Source organism: Dermacentor variabilis, chromosome 4 (genome assembly GCF_050947875.1).
Source record: "Dermacentor variabilis isolate Ectoservices chromosome 4, ASM5094787v1, whole genome shotgun sequence".
Taxonomy (NCBI): Eukaryota; Metazoa; Arthropoda; class Arachnida; order Ixodida; family Ixodidae; genus Dermacentor; species Dermacentor variabilis.
In genome coordinates, this window is record NC_134571.1 from 30069970 (window position 1) to 30096416 (window position 26447).

The 26447-nt window shown below is 47.5% G+C and overlaps 1 protein-coding gene across 4 annotated transcripts in view; it reads left to right on the forward strand.

Annotated features, from left to right (window-relative positions):
• LOC142578859 (uncharacterized) overlaps window positions 1-26447 on the forward strand; it is a 131637-nt gene that overhangs the window by 91653 nt on the left and 13537 nt on the right. For 3 of the 4 annotated variants that reach the window (XR_012827328.1, XM_075688495.1, XM_075688496.1), the window contains exon 2: window positions 14241-14332. The exons of the other annotated variant lie outside the window; for it this stretch is intronic. Coding sequence is in view for 2 of the 3 variants with exons in the window: in XM_075688495.1 (XP_075544610.1) it covers window positions 14241-14332 (92 nt within the window). In the remaining variant the exon portion in view is untranslated. The remainder of the gene's footprint in view (window positions 1-14240; window positions 14333-26447) is intronic. 4 annotated transcript variants of the gene reach the window in all.

Below are 26447 nucleotides of genomic sequence, written 5' to 3' on the forward strand. Positions count from 1 at the left end.
GCCAGCAGAAAGAGAGAAAACACTATCAGCTTTTGTTTTATCATTTCCTTCCTTTTTCTGGGAGAAACGAATCTAAATTTAATCGACTGTCGATTAAGCGAGTGCAAAGAGAGATTTGTCCCGTTTATAAACACATTAGAGTGTTTTAGTTTAGGGGACGCAAGCGGCTTGCGTACACAAGAACTAGGGGCGACGGTACTGCGCATGCGCAGACCCGGTCATAGCGATCAGCGCATGCGCAGTACCGTGGCCCCTAGTTCTTGCGTACGAAAGCCGCTTGCGTCCCCTAAACTAAAACTCTCTAATTATCTTGCTAATCAAGTAGAAGAATGGAAAGTGGCACGTGTGTGTTCCTTTCCTTCTCGCATTCTCGTCTTCCATGCTGTCCTGGTTTTATCCTTTACAGCAGTCTATTTTACGCTTATACAACACCCACAGAACTCGCAGAAGCTGGTGCGAGAGTATATACGACACCGAATCAAGTAGCGCAACGGTGTCTGTCCTTTTCCGTCAACGTCGACCGCGATCGAGCTGTGCACGGAGCGGTGACGATGAGTCACCTGCACGATTAGCCGTCCGCGCTTGCGTTCGACGTTTTGTCGGCATCAGCGTCTGTCGCTCAACTGCTTAGTACAACGAGAAATAATTTGCGCTGACAACCCCCACCCCGTCCCTTCCACGCACGCTCACACACACACACACACACACACACACACACACACACACACACACACACACACACACACACACACACACACACACACACACACACACACACACACACACACACACACACACACACACACACACACACACACACACACACACACACACACACACACACACACACACACACACACACTCACACACACGCACACTCACACACTCACTCACACGCACACACGCACACACATCTCCCAGACTAAGCTGTTCATTCTTGAACACGGCACTCAAACATCGCGAACAAGCTACTCTTTGTCGGCCATTTCCCTGAGTTCACAGAAAAAAGGCGGCGATTTCCTCGCGGAAATCCTGTAGAAACGCGCGGCTCCTGAACTGGCGCAATAAAGTTTATTACATTCAATACTGTCGGGATGCCCACCTATCACGCCTCTTTACACGCAAGTAGCCTCGTGTAAGGAATCTGTGTGAGCTCTAAGGTGTAGCTTCCGGTGTTTGATGGCACCACATTGAAACAAAGGGGGCGACAACTACGTCTCGCACCATTTTGCGCGTTTATCGTGTCTGGAGAAGATGCATAAAAGTGCCGCGCGCCACAACGGTTGACTCAACGGGAGTGTGTGACTAACTTTCCCTTTCATGCACTTATTCAAGAAGACGGAAAAGATTGCATCGAGGTTGCTTTCGCCTCGAGCAGCTCAATAGCAGGCGTTTTGTGGAAGCTTGCGGAGACCACGAATGCGAGCCAATCCTATATTGGAGCCATACTTATTCTTCTTTTTTTTTTAATTCTAGGGGTTTCGCGAGCAAAAATTATGATTTGATCATGAAGGACGCCGTAGTATAGGGGGTACTCCAGACTTCTACCTGGGCTTCTTTAACGTGCACCCAATGCAGGTTACGCGGTCGTTTTGGCATTTCACTCCTATTGAAATGCGGCCGCCGTGGCCGGTATTTGATCCCGCTACCTCTTGCTTTATAGCAGCACAGCGCCTTAGCCATTAAGCCACCACGGCGAGTAAGCCACAATGACAACGTTTTATTCGGTTTACGTTTTTCTGGTGTCGAATGCATTGTGTCGATATGTAATTTCTCAGCATGCATCACCGCCTTCTAAGCTTTTTTTGTTTTTCTCGGTATCCATTTGTCGCAACTCCGTCAGGACTCCAAATTTCGTGAAAAGCCTCTGTTAGCCGCAAGTTCTCCCAAGCGTGTAACCATGTATTCAGTAAAAGGCTATGTGTTTCCGTCATCCGGTTCGCTTAGACCTCTTTCCCTTCTCGTTTTTGCAGTCGGCGTAAACTTTTCATCACTCATATTTTAAAAAAAAAACGAGGTCTGGCGGACGAACAGAATTATAGCCGCTTCCGAGCAAGCCACAAGACCCGCCCCTTTCCTCCCTTCCGCCGAAGGTCTTTCTCTCAATGACAAACGATTCGCTGGAACACAAATGACCCGGAGTATTTACGACGAAATGCTTCACGGGGTCATATATTTCGGGACGGGCCCGCAACGCCCCATGCTCTGGAGTTTTATTCCTGCATGCTCTAAAAGTCGAGAACACCGCTTGCAAACTCAAACATTTAGTTGCGCTTTTAATATAATACAAATGCATAAAGTATTCACTTGCAGAAGAACGGATGCTGTTATCTCAAAATAGCATACTAAAAAACCGAGAGAATATAGAAAAATTCAAGGATACGCCAGCAAGATGTATTCATTATTCCTATCGCAAGAAGGTTGAACGTTTTCTGCACGCTAAAAAAATTATGCGGCAGAACTTGAAAAAGTAGAAAGAACAGTATTAGCTTGTGCCAGATGAAGATTATTCCATTTTTATTGTCTAGGCACGCAATTGTACGAGGTACCAATTGCTTCAAACTGCACTGGCATTTACCTCCGAGCCCCTATTACCAGCAAACGCTAATCACACGTCAACACTTTCTTACGTAAGTCAATATCTGGAACAGATTTTGTTTAAGTGAAAACTAATTTATGTGTGCGAAGTATAATATATATATATATATATATATATATATATATATATATATATATATATATATATATATATATATATACTTTCTCTCTCTCTAAATATATATATATATATATATATATATATATATATATATATATATATAGAGAGAGAGAGAGAGAGAGAGAGAGAGAGCGTTATTGACAGCGATCTGCTCCGGACCAACGTCAGTTGAACTTCGCTTCGCTCCTCGAATGAAGAGGCAGGATGTGTGTCGAGTGAGTTCCTCAACACTTTGCAATGTAGTAAAAGCGGTGTAAATCGTGGGTCCGGGACCCCAAATATGTGTAACGCAATTCCAATGCATTTCTTTCGCATTTACTGCTGAATAACCACTATTTTTTTTTACATTTTGTGTAGTGTAGGAGCGAACGACTCTCAATATTATTCGTATTCTAAAAGGAACTATTCGATATGTTCAAATACCTGAAGCTAACCAAATAGTTCCGAACAACCTACTGTGTAGCTACTGTTCTCTATCTACTAAGCAAAGTATGACAAGTTATCAGATGTGAAACGACGACAAAGCCTAAGGAAGCAATTCACGCATAAAATGGGTATTGCAACCTTTGTTTTCGGCTTCGCGGAGTAAGCCTAAATGATAACCGTGATTTTTCGCTAGTAGTCTATCCTTTAGTGCTTTTAAAGCCTAGTCATGCAGCAGTTTTATTTGTTACGCCTCAACCAGTGATTTGTTTGCATTGCAATGGCCAGTTTACACTGGTTTACGGCGCAAAAGTCCTCTAGCAGCTTTCTTTTCCACAACTTCCGTTTTTCTTTCGGACACAATTCCTTTACTGCTTTCAGAAAGCTATAGTCATACAGGCTACAGCAGCTATTTATTCATGCAATGCTTGCTTGCAACAAAATCTATGAATATGTTGAGAGGTTGTTTGTGCAGTATCTTTTATTAAATTAGTGATCCTGAGCACTATTACAGGTGTCGTACCTAATCACACCAAAAAGAAACATTCCTGCTGTAAATATAAGCGTTTGAATGTGCTATATCCGATATATACTATTCGTATTCGATTCGTACATGGGAGAGGTGATATTCGCCCATCCCAAGGATCAGAGTGTGCTACTTTTGTTTATTAAACTTTTTGAACATGAAACGCGGGGTCACCGAAGAGCTGGCTATCCCATAAACACCAAGCTCCCATTGTCGACGAAATGGGAACACAAAATATTACAGAAACTGCGAATTGTTTACTAATTCGTAAACATTCGTTGGCTTGGCTGCTACTTCGCTTTTTCTTACTTTTACAGCTAGCTTATGCATGTCTACCCATAGCTTTTTCGCAGCGAAAGAATGCTTACGCATTAGTAGACAATTTCCAGAATTTGTATAGCATTTTTGTTGCTTATCATGTCTAGCCTGCTTAGATCGTATAACGTTCCAAGCAGAATTTAAATCAATGCAATCGTGGGATTACAGTCTTCTTTTGTTGCCATCTGTGCAACTTTTTATTCGGAATCAGACAAAGCTGCTTGTTCTTTATCTGCCGTCATCTTCATTCTTTCTCTACTGTGCTCGTTAGAGCGTACAGAGTACTGGTCTATGGATACTGTAGTATGAAGTGTACTTTAGAAGCTTGAGTCTGTGAAGACCTCTCGGGTAGATTTAATTGATCACACCAGCCTGTCTGGAAGTTGGGATATCTTTGTCGGTTGCAAGGTTGCGGTAATCCATGAACTTGACAAGCAAGCTATTTTTTTAGTGCGCATGTGCGCACTCTTTCTATCACGCCTTCCCGCTCCCCTTTTCTTTGTATTTCCGAGCGTGAACAAACCCGGCGTTCTTCGGCTGGCCCGACTGTCTCGTTCACTACGGCAGGGGCGTTGCCTCCGCCCGTCAACCATCATAACAAAGGTGAAGCTTGAAGGCCTCTTCTAGATGTTCGGAGATCCAGCTGCTTATACGCCTAGAATGTCACAATGCGGCATGGATACCATTGGGCTGCAGGAAACTACGGAAATGGAGAGAAGCCTCTTTGACTTGAACCGGGTGCGATGTAAACTAAGGCCAAAGCAACTCTCACTCTCCAGAATGTAATGTGGCTCACACAGACGTCTCCTACGCGAGACCGAGCGGCAGTATCCTCTTCAAACTTGAGCTACACTGGGCTCACGGTAAGGAGGATGGCCGAGTCGTTCTTGTGAATTGCAAGTTCGCTGCTTCTTTGCTGTTGCTGTCTGTTGTTGTGTGTAATGCACTGAAATCCTTGGATTGGAACTGGTTCGTAAACCCACGTTTCCGAAAAAGCCGGGACAGATTAAGGAACACGTTTAGACACATATCCTACCTCCTCAAAGCGATCGTATCAACTGAGCCGAAACGCCGTCACAGCGGTTTTCTTTTCTTTTTCTTTGCCACACCACAGCTATTTCATTATTAAAGGACAAGGCTAAAGGTCAAAGGATAAGGCGCCCGATGTTAGGACAAGGCTAAACAGCCCTAGCGGAGACGCAAGTAACAAGTTCCAATCCCGCCCGAGTGTATATATCTTTTAAAGCTACCAATCATCTACTATTATAGTATTATAACGATTATATGTGTTAACTTGACCAATCATGCGTTTATTTTGCAAATGCAAGGCGGCAGAGGACGGACATATCTTGATGGGGTACTCGCCAAAGAATGCATAGGCAATATGCATTCTTGTGGCATCTGAAGGCTTACATGCTGCGGCAGAGCACTCGGGAACGACAGCCCTCCTCTTCTCCCGCGGTCACGTAGACCAAAGTTATGCCTAAAGTACCTAAAGCATTAACCAACTGCCGTAGACTGAAATTATCTGGAAAACATGAAAGGTTCGGCTTCCGGCCGCACCATGCCTCGACCAGCGCTCTTCTTCACTTCAGCCCGCCAGAATGTGGGCATATCGCGTTTCCAAGACACGCGGTATGAGCAAGACGGGAAAAGTTGGAAAATCAATGGCGACGAGGCCAACAAGAATAAAGAAGGAAGCTCTCGTGCTTACTCGGAAAGTTGTTCCCTTAAACGTGGTCGTGATCCATCATTTGCGGAACGCAGGGAGAAGTGAGCGATGGGGGAGGATGAAGCTGGAGCATCCGTTCGGACAGCACCGCAAAAGACTTCGAACAGACACCTCGGGGAGGAAAAGCCGACACACAGTCGACAGATCACGCAGAAACGAAGGGAATAGCCCCGGAACACTGAAGGTCACGCTTGCCGCCTAAGCAACGTTGCGGTGATGCTTTCTGCGCTACCTCTCGCAGACTTGAAGAGCCCCGGGATGGGTTTCTATAGGCCAGAATTTGCAGCGCATCTAGCGAGCAGCCATTTGTCGCCGCGGGCTGCGGGAACTGGCGAAAATAACAAAAGAACGACAGCGATAACGCTCAGTCTGTTCTTATCGCATGCTTTCTGCCAGAGTTAACTCCTCGTGGCTTTGCCATTAGTTGCCCATTCATCCTCGCGACAGAGATCGAGAATGCGTGCGCTTACTCTAACGGGTGCGCGAGACAGAATGATTCCGGTCTACATCAGGCATCACCCGGGCGGTTTTGCTTTTATTATTCCGCGTGGAAGTGCCAAGTCACTGCGGCGGTGCCGTATTCTGAGAAAACTTGTCCAGCGTTGAAATACTTGTTCCCGAAGAGCTCTTCTCGAGAGTGCGCCAACGGGGGGCTGCGGTTCGAAGTGCGGTGGTGCGGTTTCGCCACCATGTGTCTCTGGGAGCAGCAAGCTTGCTTTGAGCATGTGCTGTCTCTTGAGTGTACCGCTCCTTGTTAGCAAAGACTTCGCTCTGCTCGAGACAAAACGAAGTCGCGAAACCACTAAGCAAAGGCATGCCATACCTCACACTTGCCGCAGCGAGATTGCTTTTGATGAGAAAGACAAAAGGGAAGGAAGGACAAGGGTTAACCAGTGAAAGAAGGAACAAAGGAAAAAAATAACATTTTTTGTCAAGTGCTCGCGACCACGCTTGAGAAACTATAGACGGTAGCCCCTTCACAAAGGAAAAGGTTCTAGGACACCGGTTTAGACGGGTTTCGGCACTCAAGGCCTTAAGGGCTCTGCTCAAGTTCTTAAGGGCTTGTGAATGTTCAAATGTTCTGGCGCATAGCATCTCGTTATGGTGTAGTTTTGGTTCAAGCGGGCGCTTAGTTTAGACGGCTAGAAGAGGCGGTAGATATTCACGCTCGAGCAGCACGCCGCACCCCCCTTCTGCCGCGCGCGTACGGTCGAGCGAAAATTGCCACTTGTCGCGCATTAGTGCAAAAATTTCGGTTTACACTGGGCCCGCACATGCAGTGTAAACTGAAATTTGTGCATCATTGTGCGACATGTGCAATTTTCCGCACGACCGCACGCGTGCGGCAGGTGGGCGGTGCGGCGTGCGGCTCGAGAGTAAATCGGTCCTTGTCATGTGAAATTTCGCGCTCGTATGCAGGCTTATGCTATTTAGAGGCCTCTTGTAGATAGTACGCATTTTAGAGCATGCCCTTATGATAAGCGGACTAGAGTTTCCGTCTGCTTCGAAAAATGAAGCTTAAGGAATCAGGCAGTCTATCTACCCTTCTCAACGCACTTCATTTAGGTTAATTGTAATTTTTGAATGAAAATATAACAGGGCTTCTTGAACTAGAACTAGAAGTACAGAAGCATATGGTAATTTTAATTCTAATATAATGGTGCAAGTTATTTTGTGTCTTACGAAGCATGTAATCTCACGCCCCAATTTCTAATTCCGTGAAAGAATGTCATTGAATGAAGAGTAAAAGCTCTTTCACTGTAACATTAGGAGCGTAAATAAAATTCAAGATTGAAATGCGAGGGACTTGTGTGTTTAAAGCGCCAAATTTATATACAGACGCATTCTCCGAATTCATGGTACATATTTTAGCAGCATTACTTCAACCTCTTGTTGCACCACACTTCTTTTGTAAGGCCGAACAGATGAAACGGAGAAATGGTGGTCGCTTCATGACAGTGCTCGTCCACTCGGGCCCGCTGTTTTCTTTCTATGCGCACACTTACTTTTCTTGCGATGAGTTAATCATTTTGTGCGTGCCTGTTTGACAGCCATAGCGCGAACCTATTCTCTCTCTCTCTCTCTTTCTTTCTCTCTCTCACTTGAACACCAAGAATGCAGGGCGAACAGGGCAGCATCCGGAAAAATTGAACATCAAAAAAAGCAACAAAGCTCCCTTTGTTCATGTTGCAAGACAGTAACGCAGTAACTGACGAGATTAAAAAGAAGAACTGCAGCAGTCAGAACGCATAAGATCGTTACAAAACACTCGTTGCAAAGGCCATAATATCACAGATAAATCTGTCTACCCTTTTGCGGGAAGTCAAGATTTTTCTGTAGTCGCAAAGCCCCTTCATTCATTCGGAACAATAGGAATGTCGACAAACGGGAACGAAGGAGCGACAAATATATTCTCCCTGGTAAGCCGGTAATTATGCGCGTACCCGTCACCCTTTCCTTCTTTCTCTGTTCCCTTTCGCCATCCTACCAGAAAGGCTTCCTCGGATGTCCTCATTAAAAAAGCAGCTGAATTCAAAACGTGATGGCACACAGACAAAAAAGGAAATTTCAACGTTGTGCGCCAGGAAAGAGATTAAGAAAGTAATGCGATGAGAGCAGCGGACCAAGGAAAGCCAGCACCACGGCTGCTCCAGTGCCGTGCGCAGCGTGGTTTTGCGCGATGAAACAATGATGGCGATGCCGAATGCCTTCTTTCATGAACAAGTACACTGGCAGGATTTCTGCGGCACCTGCAACGAACCAAAGGATACCCGACGCCACGCGCATCCCAGCACGCACAGCAAAATGTCAAGACAAAGGCGACGCTCGGCAACAGCGACGCGCAGAAAGCGAGGCTGGCGCCACAACAACGCGAGCACGAAAGGATAGCGCGCAGCGGACGTAGAAAAAGAGACAGATTATTTATCCCCCACGAGACACGCAGCGAAGAGAACACGGCGCGCAGTGCGGTCCTACGGCCGCACTCGCTAAAACGATGCAGCGCCGCGGAGGCTACAGCTTCTGTACGCGGTTCAAGGAAGCGCGTTCCAGTTCGTGTGTTCCTCCACAGACGCGCGTCTGCTGCGCGAAGATACAGTTAATGAAGTTGTATGAATAGAGTGACCCTTTTTTTACTAATTATGGGGTTTTTATGTGCTAAAACCACGATCTGATTATAAGGCACGCTATGGTGGGGGACTCCGGAAATTTTTACCACCTGGGGTTCTTTAACGTGCGTCTAAATCTAAGTACACCAGCGTTTTCGCATTTCGCCGCCATCTAAATGCGGCCGCCGCGGTCGGGATTCGATCCTGCGACTTCGTGCTTAGCAGCACAACACCATAGCCACTATGTAACGGCGGTGGGTGATATAGACTGCACTGCTGTAAACCATGGGTGTCACTCGCACTGAAGGCAGACTCTTGTTATGCCAAAACATTGCAGAGAAAGAGAAGGAAATTAGATGCGAAAGACGGGGATGTCAACCAGAAGACAGACATTCCGTTTGCTACGCTGCATTGGGCCAGGCGTCAGTGCAACAGTGCCACTTTTGAATTCGTAAACTGCCTCCCTGTGACCTCACTGACTGTGGGAGTGATTGGTTGAGACTACTTATTGGTGTGCGCAACAGCAAGAAAGAAATAACGACGTCTGTTTCCTGGGTTGGAGATCTCCAAGCTTTTATACGTAGCTACTTTCTCTCCTGGCGTTTCAAGCACTTTGGAGTGTATATAAACGTTCACTTCTTCTACCTTAGTTGCACCACATGGCAAAATGAATAGAGTGCTGAATAGAGAGCAAAATGGTGTGGTGTTTTCTGTCTCCAAATTTCGACTGATGTGTCAATAGAACTCACAAACGAGCTAGTCGATAATTATTCATTGAATTTACGGTATCGCAAGACAAGACAATGACAAGAAAGGGAACGTAAAGCCCGTCACGTTTCCTACTTTGTCCTCGTCTTCTCTAACGCTACCGTATATTTCATGATGGGTCAAGAATCGTATACAGCCGATAATCTTGTATTTGGCGGCAGATCCGAAAGCAAAAATTTCGGGGCATTGGAAACTGCGACAAGAAATATCGCATCGCGTGTGATAAAACCTTCCTTTTTAACAAATTCGAGTACCCGTAAACTTAGCCGGGTGATAATCACGTGCAGGGAGCGGGCACAACGTATCGACGTTATGGGCAGCGCTCGTGAAATTGCAATAGCTAACCACATTCCAGGATCTGTAGGCGTGGATGGCGGTGACGGCGCAGCAAACTGGATTACCCTGGCGTATTTGGAACTTTCGTCTTAGTATCTCCTACGCTATTAGCATGGGTGTTTCGCCAAACGTTCATCAACTGGGTGTCTCGGAGGAAGTCGATTAACGAACGTAGAACTCTCATGCTTACTACTCCAGGCCCTTCGGCGAACACCATACGTCTTGAAAATCGGCGAGCGGAACACCCTTTCTCTGCCTGCAGACCGCGAAGTAACACCATCGAGTCCGCGTAATGACATACTAGGTCTTTCATGGCTGCTGTAACCATTACGCATTTTAATGCGGAGCATTCTCCTCCGAGTGCGGCCGCTTTTCTCTCACGCGGGTATCTCGCCGTCTTGGTGGGCCGACCCCGGCGATAGTGCAGTCTAAAATTACGTGCTACAGGCCCGACTGGGTATGCGCCAGTGCGGCGACAAGGTATGTTCACTGGATATGTGCCACTTCAGTATTCCTTCAGTCTCATATATTGTCATTATCAACGTTCTGTTTTACCTGTAAAAAATACAAACATTACAGCAAGTAATGCCTACATACCCGTTCGTTAGACATCAGTTACGTTATTCATACAACCGTTATCAACAAATAATGAATGCTTCGCATTACGTAACACGGGGATGTCCGCATCAACTACGGTTGAGTCGGCCAAATATTTCGAGCACCAAGAGTCATGCAGGACTACAGCGCTTTTAGAAAAATTAGGCACTATTCTTTTTCGCGCGTGCGCTGTTCTTGCCTAAAGCGCGCCGTGTACCTTCCGCGTGCCTTCCACAGCGCTGCGCGGTTTCAGCGAAACTGAACGCGCACGAAGACGGGCCCGGCGGCGCGACAAAGCCAACCGCACGCACGCGCGCTCTCTGGGCGCCCGGGCAAAGTGAATTACAAACGGCAATTTGTTCCCCGCCCGCGACGGTTTGCGCTCTGTAGCGGTTTCCGCCGAGCAGGCCGGCCGCCGTATATTTCGGTGCCGTCGTGGGCGCCGTCCTGGCACGTGGCGCGCGCGTCCGTCCGCGACCGCTTCTGTGTCTGTCTGGACCTTGCGTGCGTCTGTGCGTACACAGCGTGCGCGCCTGCGCAGTGGCCCGCAGTGTGACCTGCAACGCCGCGCACGTGCGCTGCCATTCCCCGTAACAGTTCCCTTTCTTACATTTATTTTTTCGTGCAGGTTTTCATGGGGCATCACATTAAAGGGACATTGAAGAGAAAAAGGAAATGAGTTGAGGTTTCAATCGCAAATTAGATTTATAGAACGTAAAAAAGTCCACTCTTATGCTGTGAGGGGAAGCTTGATAAGCCAGAAAATGTGAAAAGAAAGAAGTAAAAACGGGTAGCAACGCCACCTTGAAAGTTCCCGCACCAGCTAGCCGTGACGTCGTGAATTTTTACAGCGTCAGCACGGGCTTAGTGTTTAGCAGTAAAATGGTCTACGTTGTGCCATAATTTCTAAAGGACCCGGAAACTGGCGTTAGCAAGTTTTTGGGAATTTTCGTCGTACCGCGACAGCCCAAACACAAAACAAGAAAAAAATTAATTTTTTTACGTCATACCGATACACCGACGCGAAGGTTCTACAGCAAATTGTTTTTTTTTTTATTGGAAGGTTGACCCTCATTTTATTTAGTAACCTAACCTCTTACCGCAAAATTAACGAAAGCATAGTTTTGGAAGAACACTTTGAGCGTCTAAACTGATTTAGCGTTTCTCTTAAGTGCCCCTTTAATAAGTAAATTTTAAAAAAATACGCGCAGGTCCGCGTCATGCAGAAATTGAAGAAGTGTCGTGTGTGAGCTGGTTTTCCGTGCGCAGAGAAGCATAGCTTTCACGTTGGTCCGTTCCTATTCTGGCATCCCTTGGAACTTTATCTCGGGCGTAGTCTTCGTTCTTGGAGAGAGCCGCAGAAGATACCTTCGCAGTAAGAAAATAATGTCAGACCGAACGTGGGAGCCTATGCTTTCTTTCTGCCTCGTTAAACGGAATTAATCTTGTGGCACGGTGACATCGCGGATGACACGTCAGAAGCTTTTGCCTTCGTTGCCCGTCACGCTACTCGGCATAGATGTGCGCTCCGGCACGCGCCAAGTGACCAGTTCTTTGATGCCCAGCTGTCCCGCATAGAGCGAGACCAGACCCTGAAAGTCACAAACATAACAAACTTTAAACAAATAAGTGCACGATACTCTTATTATTCACGGCTGTAAACAAACCGCAGTTACAATCTGTAGAACGACAGCAAGCACTTTTAAATGCTGGAGTGCGACTAACAAAGCCACCTAAAGTATTCTCAGTTGAATTACGTCCGCAACTCAAAATTCTAAAGCTAATTCATCTAATAATGCAAATTTGACCCAGATACATTCACGGGCACATCGACCTTCAGTTTATTTGGTTCCAGGCCGCTTCCGGTATGATCCACAGTCTCCGTGCTGCCCACTATCCGCGGAACGCTGGCGCTTTCGAGAGTGTACGACGCGTGGGTTTCGCTCGTGCGACAAGCGTGGACAAACTTGAAGAAGCTCGAACTAAGAAAACTGAGGAACGAGCTAAAAAAAGAGCGCTTTGATAAGACATAACAGCCGCCAATAAGTGCTAAATGTCAGTTTCATTCCTTCGCTTTGTCCTTCCGTGTTTTGGAAAATACAAAACAGGCGCAATGAGCGAGCTTCGCCATTTCAGTATCTGCTCCAAGAAGCACTGAGGGTGTGCTCCAATTCTGGCCAGCGTTGAAGACAGTCTACATTTACTGCTAAGACAGCTGCGAGTCCAAGCAACAGAACGCGTTTGGAAGACGTCTCCGCGACTTCACGCCACCTCCCACCGACAAGAAAAATAGATAAGAAAAGCTCTTTGGCCATATCTGGCCCTTGCGCCATAAAACCCCATACGTCGTCATCATCAGATAAGAAAATCACATACCATCGCTGTAAATTAACACTCAGCGTAGGCGAACCTATTAAAGAGACAACGTATAGCTTACATTAGGCGTATAAAAAAGCCTGAGTGCGCTTTCTTGCGCGCAGATAGCTGACCTTCCCGTCGAGGCGCCCGCACTCTGCTCAGCCACCATACTGTTTGGACAGCAAACGTTCTTTACTTTGATGCTGTCTCCGCGAAGCTGTCTTTTTCGCCAGCTTTGTCAGAATTGGAGCGAGGCTTCAGATGGCCGCTTTCCGCGGTCTATTCAGCCGCTTTCGGTGAGCATTGAAACGCAGCATATACGCCCTGCCCTGCTCTACCGAACAACATCTGTCGCAGTAACACATTTGCAAAAACTTCGCCTTTGTGGCTCTCCTTTCATTGCCGCACGATGTTTTTTGGGCGTATATGCATATAAGCGATAAGTCAGAGGAGCGATGTCGCTTCTGGGCGCTGTTCGAGGAAATGAGAGAGAACATCTACAGGGAAGAGGATAGCTATAGCACTCTCGCACCATCGCCTCGCTACACTTCATTTGATCCTAACTCCGACATCACTAAAAGAAAAACAATTTTTGTTCTTAGAAATTATTGGGTGAAATGCTTTCTGGACAGAGGGTGCTTCACAACTTCCAGTATAACCGAACTTTGCGACGAGGCTTACCGAGGAGCTTGCATGCGGCACAGGCAGCCGCAGTGGCGCAATACTTTGTACTTAAAGATCAAAATAAACTCCTAACAATATAACGCAAAGCAGTGTTCTTTCACGAGCTTACGCTTAGGATGCGTATTGGAATGTGCTGCTATATGGAAGTGCAAAATTCAACACCGCTTTTCCTATATACTGAAGTGCTAACAGCTCAGCCACTGTACTTCAACGCCTTCTATGCAAATCCGCGGTATCATGTGCTGCGAAATGCAGACAGACTTTAAAGGCAGAATTGCAAAGCAGCCCCAGCAGCCGACGAAGCGAATGCGTTTCGCGCAGCTGCCAGTCCCTTCGGAAAAGTGATCGCGTTCTTCCGTATTGATACCGTATTGACCGGGATGCACTATCACTTCAGCGACAGTGCGCGCTTTGTCGAGAAATAACTTTAGGCTTGAATTCAAAGTCGGTGTTGCACTTGATGAATCATCTTGCGTCAAGATAAGAATGTGCATTTGAGGCACTGGTGCAATACTGACTGCTTCGCTCTCCAATATTCCTAAGGGGGGTTCTTTTGTGAATCATTCAGTATAGTATAGAGCTACAGTTCAAGCACTCTCGCACTGCTGGCAGGCCACAGTAGGCATGACCCTGAAATCTGCTTACCGCATGCTTTCTTTTTCATGCGTCCAGATGCAACATTGGAACAGCTACGGTTTGGTGACTCCTTCGACCTGCTACGCATATTCTGGAGGTGTCGTCCACTTGCCATTGAGGAGGACTGGGTATGCGCTCTTTGCCATGCCAGCATTTCAGCTAGTGTAATGCTAATGCTCACTCCTCGCCAGAGTGAATTTCAATGCGAAAAATTTCACCGAAGAGAACTTGCATAAGCAATTATAGTGTGCGTTGTGTGGTAGGCCTTAGAATATACACGACATAGCACCACTAGATGAATATCTGTCATGGCGGGAGTTCTCAATGTAGGGGAGCTTTTTCACAATTTCTCCTCGAAAAAGATGCGTCAGAGCGATTGCGTCATCGTTTGCATAAAGTGCCCCGTCCGCCAGGCGCACACATAATTTTCTCTCATGGCGTGGTGCCGCTCAGCGAAGTTCTGCCAAACGTCCGTGCACTTCTTGCATATCCAAGTGTTCATACTTGCTGGTGAGCTTGGTGGTTCATCTTATAAATTATGTAGTCACTGGCTGAACCTATACACGCCTGCAACGAAGATGGAAGGGACCGGCGAACTCGCATATCTTCCTCCTCCCATCATTTAGCTCATGCCTCGCGCCCCCGATGAATGCTCTTTTTTTTCTCTCTCTCTCCTTTGTTCCTTTCTCGTGCTTGGTATTGTTTTGAACGCAGGATGGATTCATGGCAAGGGCTTGCACCACCTACTTGGAAGCTTACGTCGCTGCCGGTACACATTGTAGTTCTGAGCACATGCATGCCACAGCACGCGCGAATTACCCGGTGCAATACGATATCAGGATTTTACGCACCTTGCATTCACCAATTTTTGGTTGGAAAGAATCTACTTTCTTTTTCCTTAACAAGCCTTCTTTTTGTTTTTGTTTTTTTTAATCGTTCTGTGTCGTCGTGAAGAGAGAGAGAGACAAAATGGAAGGAAAGACAGGGAGGTTAGCAAGTGTAAGTACCGGCTGGCTACCCTGTGCTGGGGGAAGGGGTAAAGGGAACAAAATATGAATGAAGGAGCAAATAAAGAAAAATAAAATGAAAAAAAAATTCACACAATAACGGTATGCTATGCGCTACAACTTTCAGAGTCTGCCGCACAGTTCAACAGCCCTTAAGAGCTTGAGCAGAGCTCTTAGGGCCTTGAGTGCCGAAACCTGTCTGGACTGGTATTCTAGAACCCTTTCGTCTGTGAAGGGGCGATCGTACAGTTTCTCGAGCGTCGTCGTGAAACTGGTTTCACGTGTTTACAAGCAATGCGCAACTGCGTTCAGCCTTCAGCTGCCGGCTTGCGCTGTTTCATGGTCTTTAATTTTAATTTTGTTTGGCTTACCACGTCGCTAAACTTTGCCGAGAATTCGTGTTCTCCGCGTAATAGAAAATGCACGTACAGTGAGCGATCATTGATTGAAACGGGATACTCGGAGCGCATGGCTGCCGGCGCTTTTTGCAGCAACGATTGGCTCTGGAAACACCGAGCCAATACATTGTGTTATACGATGAAGGCGAGGGCTTTTGTGACACATTGTGACTTACTTAAGCTTTCCATCAATTAACCAGGGCTCACCTGTAGCGCAAAAAGCGCCGGCGGCGATGCAGTCCTTGTGTCGCGTTTCAATAGCTGAACACTGTAGACGCAGAGTTATTTTTTGTTTCAATATTCATCGTCGCATGTTGGAGCCCGAACGTATTGGGTTCATGCTCTCAGAAAAAAAAGGCAACCAGGCAGTATCCCCTAGCACTAACCAATACCAATATATATATATATATATATATATATATATATATATATATATATATATATATATATATATATATATATATATAGGCAGTATCCCCTAGCACTAACCAATACCAATATATATATATATATATATATATATATATGTATATGTATGTATGTATGTATATATAGTTCGGCGGTTCGTAAACAGTGCACAGGTGTAGGAATGCTATATATGTAAACTCCTTTAGTTTCGTACAAATTCTTCGACTTGTGTTCACATCCGATAGGGATGCCAGAGACAGTAATTGACTGTGCGTGTAAGGCCATAACTACATAGTCCACATAACTACAAGTAGGTACATAGATTAGCTAAGTGCTACATACCTTATAGAAGCTGTCTTAAGCTGGTCCCTTAAGGTTATAAATTAATAGCAATGTGCTTCGTATCGGCTAGCAAAATCACCTTCTGTATTAGAAGAAATAGAGAGGACAAAGTACGTGACCTTACAGCAAAACTAACCGCTCATCCGTGAAGACAAACATACGAGTACGAGACGCATTGTATCGGCAAGGGCGCTACGATGCATAGCTATGAATATGTACAATACTATGCACCGTCACAGCACAAGTCGGGCTTGAGTCATGCCCTTCGACAGTTGACAAACTGGTCCGGAGCGCGCATGCTGCTGTTGCTGTCGCTAATTTGACGATGCAGCTCATGGGAACGAAGGAATAGCCATTGTTCCTTCACGCGATGCTTGAACGCCTAACCGCTCGTTGGCACGCAAGGCAATAAGCTCACTTGTGCGGTTTCCGAGGACGACTTTTCTGTGCGAGCGGCATTCAAGTGCGTGACGCTGTTCGGGCGAATGCCCGCTTTCACCGCGTTTGTCCTTTTCAAGCGAAGCTTGTAGTGCCTCGCTCGGGTCGGCGTCGGTGTTCGTGTTGCAGTACGAAGAAACTCAAGCCGTGTGAAAATAAACATTGCTTGTCTGGCTGCGGATTCAAACCACTGACCTGCGGGTTGCGAGACTACCACGCTAACCGATTCAGCCGCTGTCGACTCTGTCGACTCATCATACTAGCTCTTTAACGTGGGGTTTTATATGCATGAAGTAGACGCAGTGCAAGGTGCGAAACAATCACAGGCGTCTCCTCCCTCCATAGGAGGGAAAGAGCGTGATCGTGTGTTCGCTCGCCTCAGGGTGGGAGCGGGCGGGCGGGAGGGGGGGCCTGCCGTTTCCCGCCAGTTCAGGTTCAGCAGTCACATGGGGGTCCCCGTTTGGTTCGTTCTGCTGAAGAGCAGGCTGCGTTGAAGGAACGGCAGTGGGAACGGGCTGCGCGTCGTGGGTTCGGCCGAAGAATAGGCGGCGTTTCATGATGAACGCCACCGGGAACTCGCTCGAGAAAGGGCTCGTCCTCAACGTGCAGACCTCGCCTTGAGGGAGCGCAAAGCCGAAGCGTTACGTCAACGAAGAGCCGTGGATCTCGAGCTTCGATTGCACCCCTCTTCACAGTAGTGGATGGGCCGTCAATTTTTTCTCTCTTTCATCTTTCTGTTCTCCTATGATGATGGTGTTTATTATTATTATTATTATTATTATTATTATTATTATTATTATTATTATTATTATTATTATTATTATTATTATTATTATTATTATTATTATCTTTGAGCCGATCTCTTTATAACGGGCAAAATCTACTGGTAACTGGTATCTGTCGTAATAAACTCGGAAAAGAAAACAATCTTCTAATACGCTGGAGACGTGGTATTCGTCTGATGGCGAGGAGGCCTCTACACCAAGTTTGCACGCCACCAATGCTCAAGTCCTCGCTTCGCTGCGCTTCCACGGCTTTCAAATGGCGTTAATCCCCCACCCCAGCGTAATGTAGCAAACTAAACGCTATTCTGTTCAACACCCCTGTCTTTTTCTTCCTTTCTGTCCTCCACCTATATCACTACTTAATTAATCGACAGGATTTTGCAAACATCAGTGACAGAGTTCCTGGTGAGGAGAAAACTTTCAGTACTGGGAAAATGCCCAGGGGAATCGTCTCTACCATACGACGCGCATCACTGCTGGAGTGACCTTATGCAAACAAATCCTCTGTAGCCCTCTTTATGCTGGTGCCACTGCCTGCCTCTATACAGGATAACTGTTTTCCCCGCGTTCAGGTTCTGCCTTCGCCGAACCTGACTCTCATCTCGCCTTGTCTACCACAGACACGTGGCCAGACATGAACTGCCGGTCTTGTTTGCCCCGAAAGGCGCCGGGCGGCACCGGTCATCTCGGTTCCCCGCGGCACCGCGGGATATTTCGAGATAGTCTCCGCTTGTTTACGCTGCACGAAAGAGGAGAGAGAGAGAGAGAGAGAAAACTCGTCGTTGGCACGCCAGTTCGTCCGCGCGGGGAGCGCGAGTTCGCAGCACCCCGCCGAGCGGCGAGGACCTCGTAAAGCCGTAACGGCAAAACAAAGGAGAGACGCGTCAGCGACGCGCAGCTGCGGAGAAGGGAAACAAAGCCCGAATCGCGAGAGCCCCAGCTCGGACGCGTGGCCGCACGTTGCACGCACGCGCGGCGCGCCCATGTGGCTGCCGCTAGCTCGGCGGCCGCCTGGGCCGCACCGCTCTCCAAACACGATTCCGGCCTCGCGGCAATCGCCCTCACGCTGCTTCCGGCGCGGACTTCGCGTGCGTCTCTTTTTCACTCTTCTCGTACGCTTGCCCGCTGTCTTTAGTTTCTGTTCTCTCTCTCTCTCTCTCTCGCTCTGTGCTTCGTGCTTGGGTGCTTGGGTGCTTGCGTGCAAAGTTTGGTGGCTGAGAGAGCGGGCCATGCCGGGTGCCAGCAAAACGTTTGCGCAGCACTTCGAAGAGCAAACACGCCGTGGTTCGAGGGACGAACGAACAACGTCGTCCCGGCAAGTGTCAATGCCCGCAGGTCTGTTTACTCACGCCTGCTGAGCTATGTGACAATTTTTTTCATCTCGAAGGACAAAGCGAAGGAGCGGGAGCTCGGAGCACGAGGAGGTAGCGTGCACCGTCCGGAAGCAGGGCGCGGGTACGGACAGAGCTTGCCAGTCGCGCCTATAGCCCTGGACTCATGTGCTCCACGCTTTCTGTTCTCTTTCTTCATTTCTTTTTTGTTTTATTCGCCCGTGAACGTTGCTGTTCTTATTAGTGAAGCTGCCTTAAAGAAATCGTGCTTGCAAGGCCCTTGTACGAAACTACCGGTGTCGTCTTTCTTCTCAATTCGTGAGCTCACGTTCATCGAAATCGAAGAATAACTTTAATGTAATACAGCTGCATACCACTAAATGTTGCTGCTGTGGTTGGTTCGTATTCTTCGTATAAAAAAGCAAAATAAGAGAGAGAGAGAGAGAGAGAGAGAGAGCGTGTGACTATGGCCGGACAGGAAAGAATGTCAATCGCAACTAATTGAGAAGACAGGTACACTTTTTCATAAGAAAGGTGTCAGTGTGCGCAGACACATGCGCACACCCACAACAGACCAGACGGCAATGATAATTGTTTTGTCAAAATTCAAAATTATTCGAACATAAACGCAAAGAATCAGTGTTCATTGCTGCGCTGGTCTACGATCCGCCTGCGGCACTGTTCAGCAATGAACATCAGGGGCCGATTTCACAAAGCTTTCCGCTCGTGTCTCATATTTGCCACTGGCCCGCTACCTCCGCTAATAATATGTCCAGCGTCAGTATTGACTGGAATTTCGTCTCACGAACAATTCTACCGTAAAAACCGTTCTTTCTTCTTTTTTTTATGAATACTGGGCCAGTTTTTCGAGTGTATACTAGAATAAGCGTGCCCTTTCTAGCCCGGTCGCTTCTTCACATGGTTTCGTGTCTATTCCACCGTATAAGTAAAGCAGCTGCGCATATGATTTACTGCGTAGTTCAAACACGCGAGGGTGCGCTTTCTCGTAATTGCTTATTTTTTTGTGCTCACATATTCCTTGCTGTCATAACGCGAATTAAGATGACAATGTGGACGAGTTGGTTAGAATTCATTTCTGAACGTGCAACGCGGCGCAAGCTAACAGGGACAAGCGGCAGAAAAAGAAGAAACGACGACACCGAGAGGGATCGTAGTTTTCCCCGCCTTTTGTTCCTGGTGATTTGCGCTGTGTTACGCGTTCGAGAATGAAATATAACACGCTCTAAGAAAACGCTGTGGTGTGCAGGGCCCGTAAGAGCACATTAGTAAGCTGTTGTCCGCAAAAGCATATTTCAGCCATTCCTATAGGGCTGGACATATTAGCGAAAGCAGCCGGTAAATCGTGATGAGCCCTTAGAACTTTGCGAATTCGGTCCCTGTTGCCGTAGACACAAATGTCCTTCATACTATTATCAACAATCCAATCGTTACGCTTCGGAACGATTAACCTTCGGCGACAGGGATCGTGGTGCCTGCCAGACTCCCGTGTGCAGACTTGTCTCAATGACCTGCTGCCGCCAAGAGGAGCTCCTTTTATTTCACTGCTTTTCTTTAACAAGTGAAACAAATTCAGCACTGAAAGAACAATGCTCGCGGAAAAGAAAGAAAAGGAGATACCAACCAAGTTGGGCGGCCGTCGCGGCTGCAAGCAGCGTCAGCGAGCAAAGCTTTCGCTAAGAAGCGCGTTACGCTACGTAAATACCCATCATGCCAGGGGTAAAGCAAACACCCTCGTCGTCTAAGGTGAGCAAACCAACGGAAGAAAGGAGGAAGCACCCGCCGGCGCGTGTGTACAGGAAAGGGAAAGTGGGCAGAAACGAGCATCCACACGGTATCGAATAGCGAAGAAACGTTTCCTCTCTGGTGTGAGGTCAAGATAGCGACTCTTTGTGGGTTGTCACCCGCGACGCGCTCTCCTATCGGAAACGCCTTTGCATTCTAGGCGTGAGGCTTCGTTTCGCTATCGAAAGGCGTACTCTCGTACCTGCACGAAAGGCGTACAAAGTCGCATTCTTGCGCCCTCCAGCTCGCGTGATAGCGCTTTTTGTCATCATACGCACGTGAGTCTTGGCTAAACAACGCTCTGCTTCTCGGTAAGTCGAACACGCGCAGCAAAAAGCGATTGAGATCCGGGAGCATAGCTTCCTGTTTGCCGTACCACATATCACCGCCGTTGTTGTCCCATCTGTCTCCTCGCCGCTCAGTTATGTTGTCTCTGCGGTAATCCATCTTCAAGGGATTCCGGGGTCGCGGCCTCTCAGGGCGCTGTACGGGCATCTTTCTCACTTGCGTCTTTGTCTGGGCTTTCCTGTGCTGTGGAGCGATCTGTTGAGTGTCTTGCTGGGTACCCTCTACGAATGCGACAGCTGCGCCCTTCGCTTTCTGTAGCGTCGTTTCCGTTTCGACCTTTTAGCTTCCTGCTCTAGCTGTGCGCTTTTATCCGCGGTGGCATTTCGGCTGTGAGCGTGGTTGTCGACATTGTTCCGAAGTAATGCGTATTTCTATTGGTTCTTTTGAGTGTGTGAGTACACGTTTTATTAAATTAGATTTCAGCTCTTTTTTCGGCGCCGTCAGTATCCTAGAGGATTCGAACGAATAATGAGTAATATTCGTCTCACACGATGTTGACTTCGCGTTTTTTACATACTCTATAGGGTCGTCGCTTTAGCGCAGAACTTTAAGTAACCGGTGAAAAGCGGTAAAATACAATTTTAAGGGTACGCGGCGCCTCGTCTCATGACCTGCATAACGGTTGCATTAAACTTTAAGAAGGAGCGGGCGAGCTTCCGCGACGTACGGACAAAACTGTGCGCATCCTCCATGCCTCACGTATCCGTTTAAACGCCGCGAACTCCCTTCTTTCTTTTTCTTTTCTTGTACGCTGCTGAGCCTTGATTTTGCCGTTTTAATTCGTATGTCTCGGCCAGCAACTCTAGTGCGCGAGAGTGTTCACGCGCGAAAGATTTTCACAGAATATGATGCGCAAAATATCAAATAAAATAAAAGGGGAGGGAGCGAAGCAGGAAGGAGCGATTGTCGAAGTGTGCGTTAAAGCATACAGAACCCGGCAAAGGATTATGACAGTCGCCGTCCGTTTAGGAGTTCGCTTTCATTTCTTTTGAGTCAATGCAAGCTGGGGCCTACACATCTCCCTCTTCTTTCTTTCTCTTTGAATCGGGAAACACGCTACAGATGTTCTCGCAGTGTACTCGAAGAAGACGCCAGCAGGCAACAGAATTCTTGCGACTCTCCGTGGACAAAACGCTACAGGGCTGCAGTAACCGCCGCACGACGTGACGCCGCTTCCCTCCGACAAAGCCGGAGCTGTAACCCGCGACCGCTGCATCGCACGACCCTTTTCCGCGCATCGCTAATGAAGGCTCTGCCTCGCGCGTCCTTTCCTCGTCTTCTCACTACACTGCACTCGCGTTCTCTTGGAAACACTGTCGCCTCCACTTGAGCCCAGCCGCACGGCACTCGCCCACTTGCTTCCTCTCTCACTCTGTTCGCCATCGGATGCAGTTGTCTCCTGCCCTACAGCGCCCAGCATTTCAAGTCGCGTTGTTGCTAATTAACCGTATAGACCACTCGACGAGAAACTAACAAGGCTGACAGTTCTGGTGCAGCCGCCGCAGAGGTTGCAGCTCATTGCGTGAACGCGGTGAGTGGCCGGTTCTCTTATTTAAGGAGCCCCCAACTACGCGAAAGAACAAGGAACAAAAAGTCTCGAAGACCGCAGCGTGTACGAGTGTGGGTCTTTCGCAGCTATTAAAATGTAGTATTAGACAAAGTGTAACGCGTCACGCAGCGTTGCGCATGCCACATTACATATAGGCAAAGCTTTCAGCATGAAGAGACCGGTAGAAAAAGATTGACTCGCCATTCCGGCCCTGCGAAAGTGGATGTCCAGCAGAGTTGTTGAAAACCACCACTACAACTGCCCGTGGGGGGTATGCAAAGCTTTATTGATTTAGAGTAATGCTAGTAATGGTGATTTAGAGTAATGGTAATTTTGGAAGCACGCCGCCACTGGTCGTGTTGTCGTTTCTTTTCCCTTTGCCGCTCCTCGTATTCACGCTGCTCCTCGCGAATCCAATGTATGCGTTGCCTACCCATTGTGGTGCTGCAACAACAATGAAATCAGTTGCTAGGTTGGTTCTTTTATGTATGAAAGGCTAGTGACGTCACTCCTCACTTCGCAAGCTGCCGTCACCGCAGCACCTAGCACAACAGTAATCTTTACCGCGAAACGTAAGCGCCAATGAATGTATGCACTTTTCGCTTCAATCGCTGAAGTTTTTTTTGTTTTTTGTAATCGCTGAAGGAGCTTTTTTTTTTTTTTCGTGAGGACGCGCCTCGACAGTTACCGACCGACTAGCTGCTAACAGTTTCGCTGTAAAAAGGTGGAAGGAAAGGCAGGCAGGTTAAACAAATGCGAATTTCCAATTCGCTACCCTCGGGGGCGGTAGGAATAAAGGGGTTTAAAAATTAAAAGAAAAAGGAAGAAATAAATTAAAATATGGGGTTTTACATGCCAAAATCACTCTCTGATTATGAGGCACGCCGTAGTGGCGGACTCCGGAAATTTAGAACACCTGGGGTTCTTTAACGTGTACCTAAATCTAAGTACACGGGTGTTTTCGGCCCCGTCGAAATGCGGCCGCCGTGGCCGGGATTCGATCCCGCGACCTCGTGCTCAGCAGCCCAACACCATAGCCACTGAGCAACCACGGCGGGTAAAAAAGAAATTAAAAGAAAAACTTATTCAATGTATTTAAAAAGTCGAGGATCGCAAAAAGTATGCAGCAATGCCTGTGCAATCTTCCAATGCGGTGACTGCTCACATCGATGTGCAATAAATTTGCGGATCTTTCTTGCAGCGTCCATCCTTTCAAGCAGTATAGCTAATTACTGCTCTTATCCGTATGCTAACTCAGCAAATTCTGCGGCACGTTCATTGCCGATAATGCTATAGTGACTTGGTAGCTAGTGAAAAATAACATGGTTTCCCCCTGGGGTACAGAAGCCTTAGGCGCTATATCGTAAATATATTCCAAACTTCTCTGCTCTAATTCTGCAATCAGCCCTCCACGATTAAAAAAAAAGTACGACCACCCCCATTTCGCCTGTCTGTCACGCAAAGTCACGAAAACCGTAAGAACGCCCCATTTGATATGATATGTGCACATGTATTATGCATGATTAGACCAAACGAAAGAAAAATAAATATTTATGATTCGACGCCTTTTTCGCCATTAGCCCTCTTCTATTGGTCAAGCATTTTCGGGCTGCGCTCACTTCGCCTATCCGTCACGCGACGTCATAAAAACGCGAAAGCTCACCGCGTCAAACTGGTGTGTACGAGTTAAAGGCCCATTAATATGCCAAACAAAACTGATCTATTTTCTGAATAACCGGGCAGTGCCCCATTCCGAAAGGAATAGAGGATGGCTGCCCGCCGATGGCTCTGGCACTTGCAAGTCGGAGCTGTCGGGTAACATTGATATATTTGCGTATAATAAAAATTTGCGTGGCAGTATAATGTTATCGAGCCCTTTGGCACATATACGGCATTGCTCTGCCAACTCTTCTTTGCTGAGAACCCTTCGTTGCACGATGCTGCTATTTTTGACCAGACACCGTAAGTTAAGTAAGGAGAAGCGGACCAGTCGCAGACGCCGGTACCACCCTTCTCATCCGGTTATCTGCTTTCACTGTGCTTGCTCGGCCCCACCGAAACCCTCTCCAGTTATAATGGCTCAAGACCATCCAATCACGACTTACATTCGCACCGATACGCTTAGGGCCCATCTTCGTCATGTTTCACGGATGCAAACAAGCTCTCTTGCCAGCCTGCCAGAACGACGACAACAGACGCCATTCTCCAGCGTGGTCAGCATTCATCGTGCCTCCCTACCATCGGGCTTCGCACCTTCAGCACGCTCAACCTCAGCTTTGCGGTGTTTAAAACCTCAAGTGCGTCTTACGGTTCCAGGGATAAGAAAGAAGACTGGCCTGCCTACCTTGGCCTTGAAGCAATCAGCTCTAGATTGTTTGCACATTTTCTACTTTGGCTGAGTCCACGTATATACGGATGCCTCTTCCACTCCGACCAGCTCCACCGGCGCAGTGGTTATATCATGACGATCAAAATTTTTCACGCCACAGCATCGACCGGTTCGGTGCTTGTTGCTCTCCGAAGTGCCGTTGATTATATTAACAAGCAACCGGCTACACTCGAAATGCGAAATGCGAAAGCAAATAGGAACGCAACTACGCATCCTCTTACGTTTATTTTGTCGTGTTTTTTTCTTTTTTTCTTTTCAAGCGAAGCTTGTATTGCCTCACTCGTATCGGCGTCGGTGTTGGCGTACGAAAAAACTCAAAAGCACCTCCTGTTGGGCTAGTTGGTAGCTGTTCATAATAAAATATAAAGACGCCAAAAAACGGACACACTCAAGAGAAGAGAACGAGACAGGGCGCCCTGTCCCGTTCTCTTCTCTTGTGTGTCCGTTTTTTGGCGTCTTTGTAATTTATAATGAAAAATCTCAAGCCGTTCGAAAATAAAAATTGCTTGTCGGGATGCGGATTTGAACCACCGACCTCCGGATTGCGAGTCCACCACGCTAACCAATACAGACACTGTCGTTTCTTTTTCTTCATTTCAAGGAATTAATAGTAGTGTCATTTCAAAATTGTTACATTACATTTGAACATACATGTGAAACAAATTCACACATGGTACGCAGTCCAATGAAAGTTCAAAATTCGGGTAAACAAACACAAGCGTCCAAACGCGAAATCCATTCAGGAATGGGATCAAAGGTAGCAACCACACTACGCACTTGAGCGGTGTCTTCGCGAGAGACAGACCTTGTTGAGCGAGGAAGCTCGGCATGTCTGTCGATCATTCGGCTTCTCCATAATGAATGACGTTCATCATACGCATCCTTTAAAGCGGGATTTTATATGCATGGAGAAGTAGACGCAGCGCAAGGCGCGAGCCAATCACAGGCGTCCCCTCCCACCGGAAGAGGGAAAGGGTCGCGCCTGCCGTTTCCCGACAGTTTAGGCCCAGCAATCAGATGGGGAGGACGCGTTTGGTTCGTTCTGCCGAAGAGCAGGCTGCGTTGAAGGAACGGCAGCGGGAGTGGGCCGCCCGTTTCATGAACCCCGTTGGGAATTCGCTCGAGAAAGGGCTCGTCGTCGACGTGCCAACCCCGCCGTGAGGAAGCGCGAAACTGAGGCGTTACGAAAATGAAGAGCCGCGGATCTTGAGCTTCGCTTGCATCCGTGTTCCCGGTAGGGGAGGGGGTATTTGCGTGTGTGTGTGTGTGTGTGTGTGTGTGTGTGTGTGTGTGTGTGTGTGTGTGTGTGTGTGTGTGTGTGTGTGTGTGTGTGTGTGTGTGTGTGTGTGTGTGTGTGTGTGTCACAGTTGGCCTTACATGCGGGCCCGTGCTTTACGCGAAAGAAAATGAACCGGCTGGAAAAACGATTCACCGGAATAAGTGTA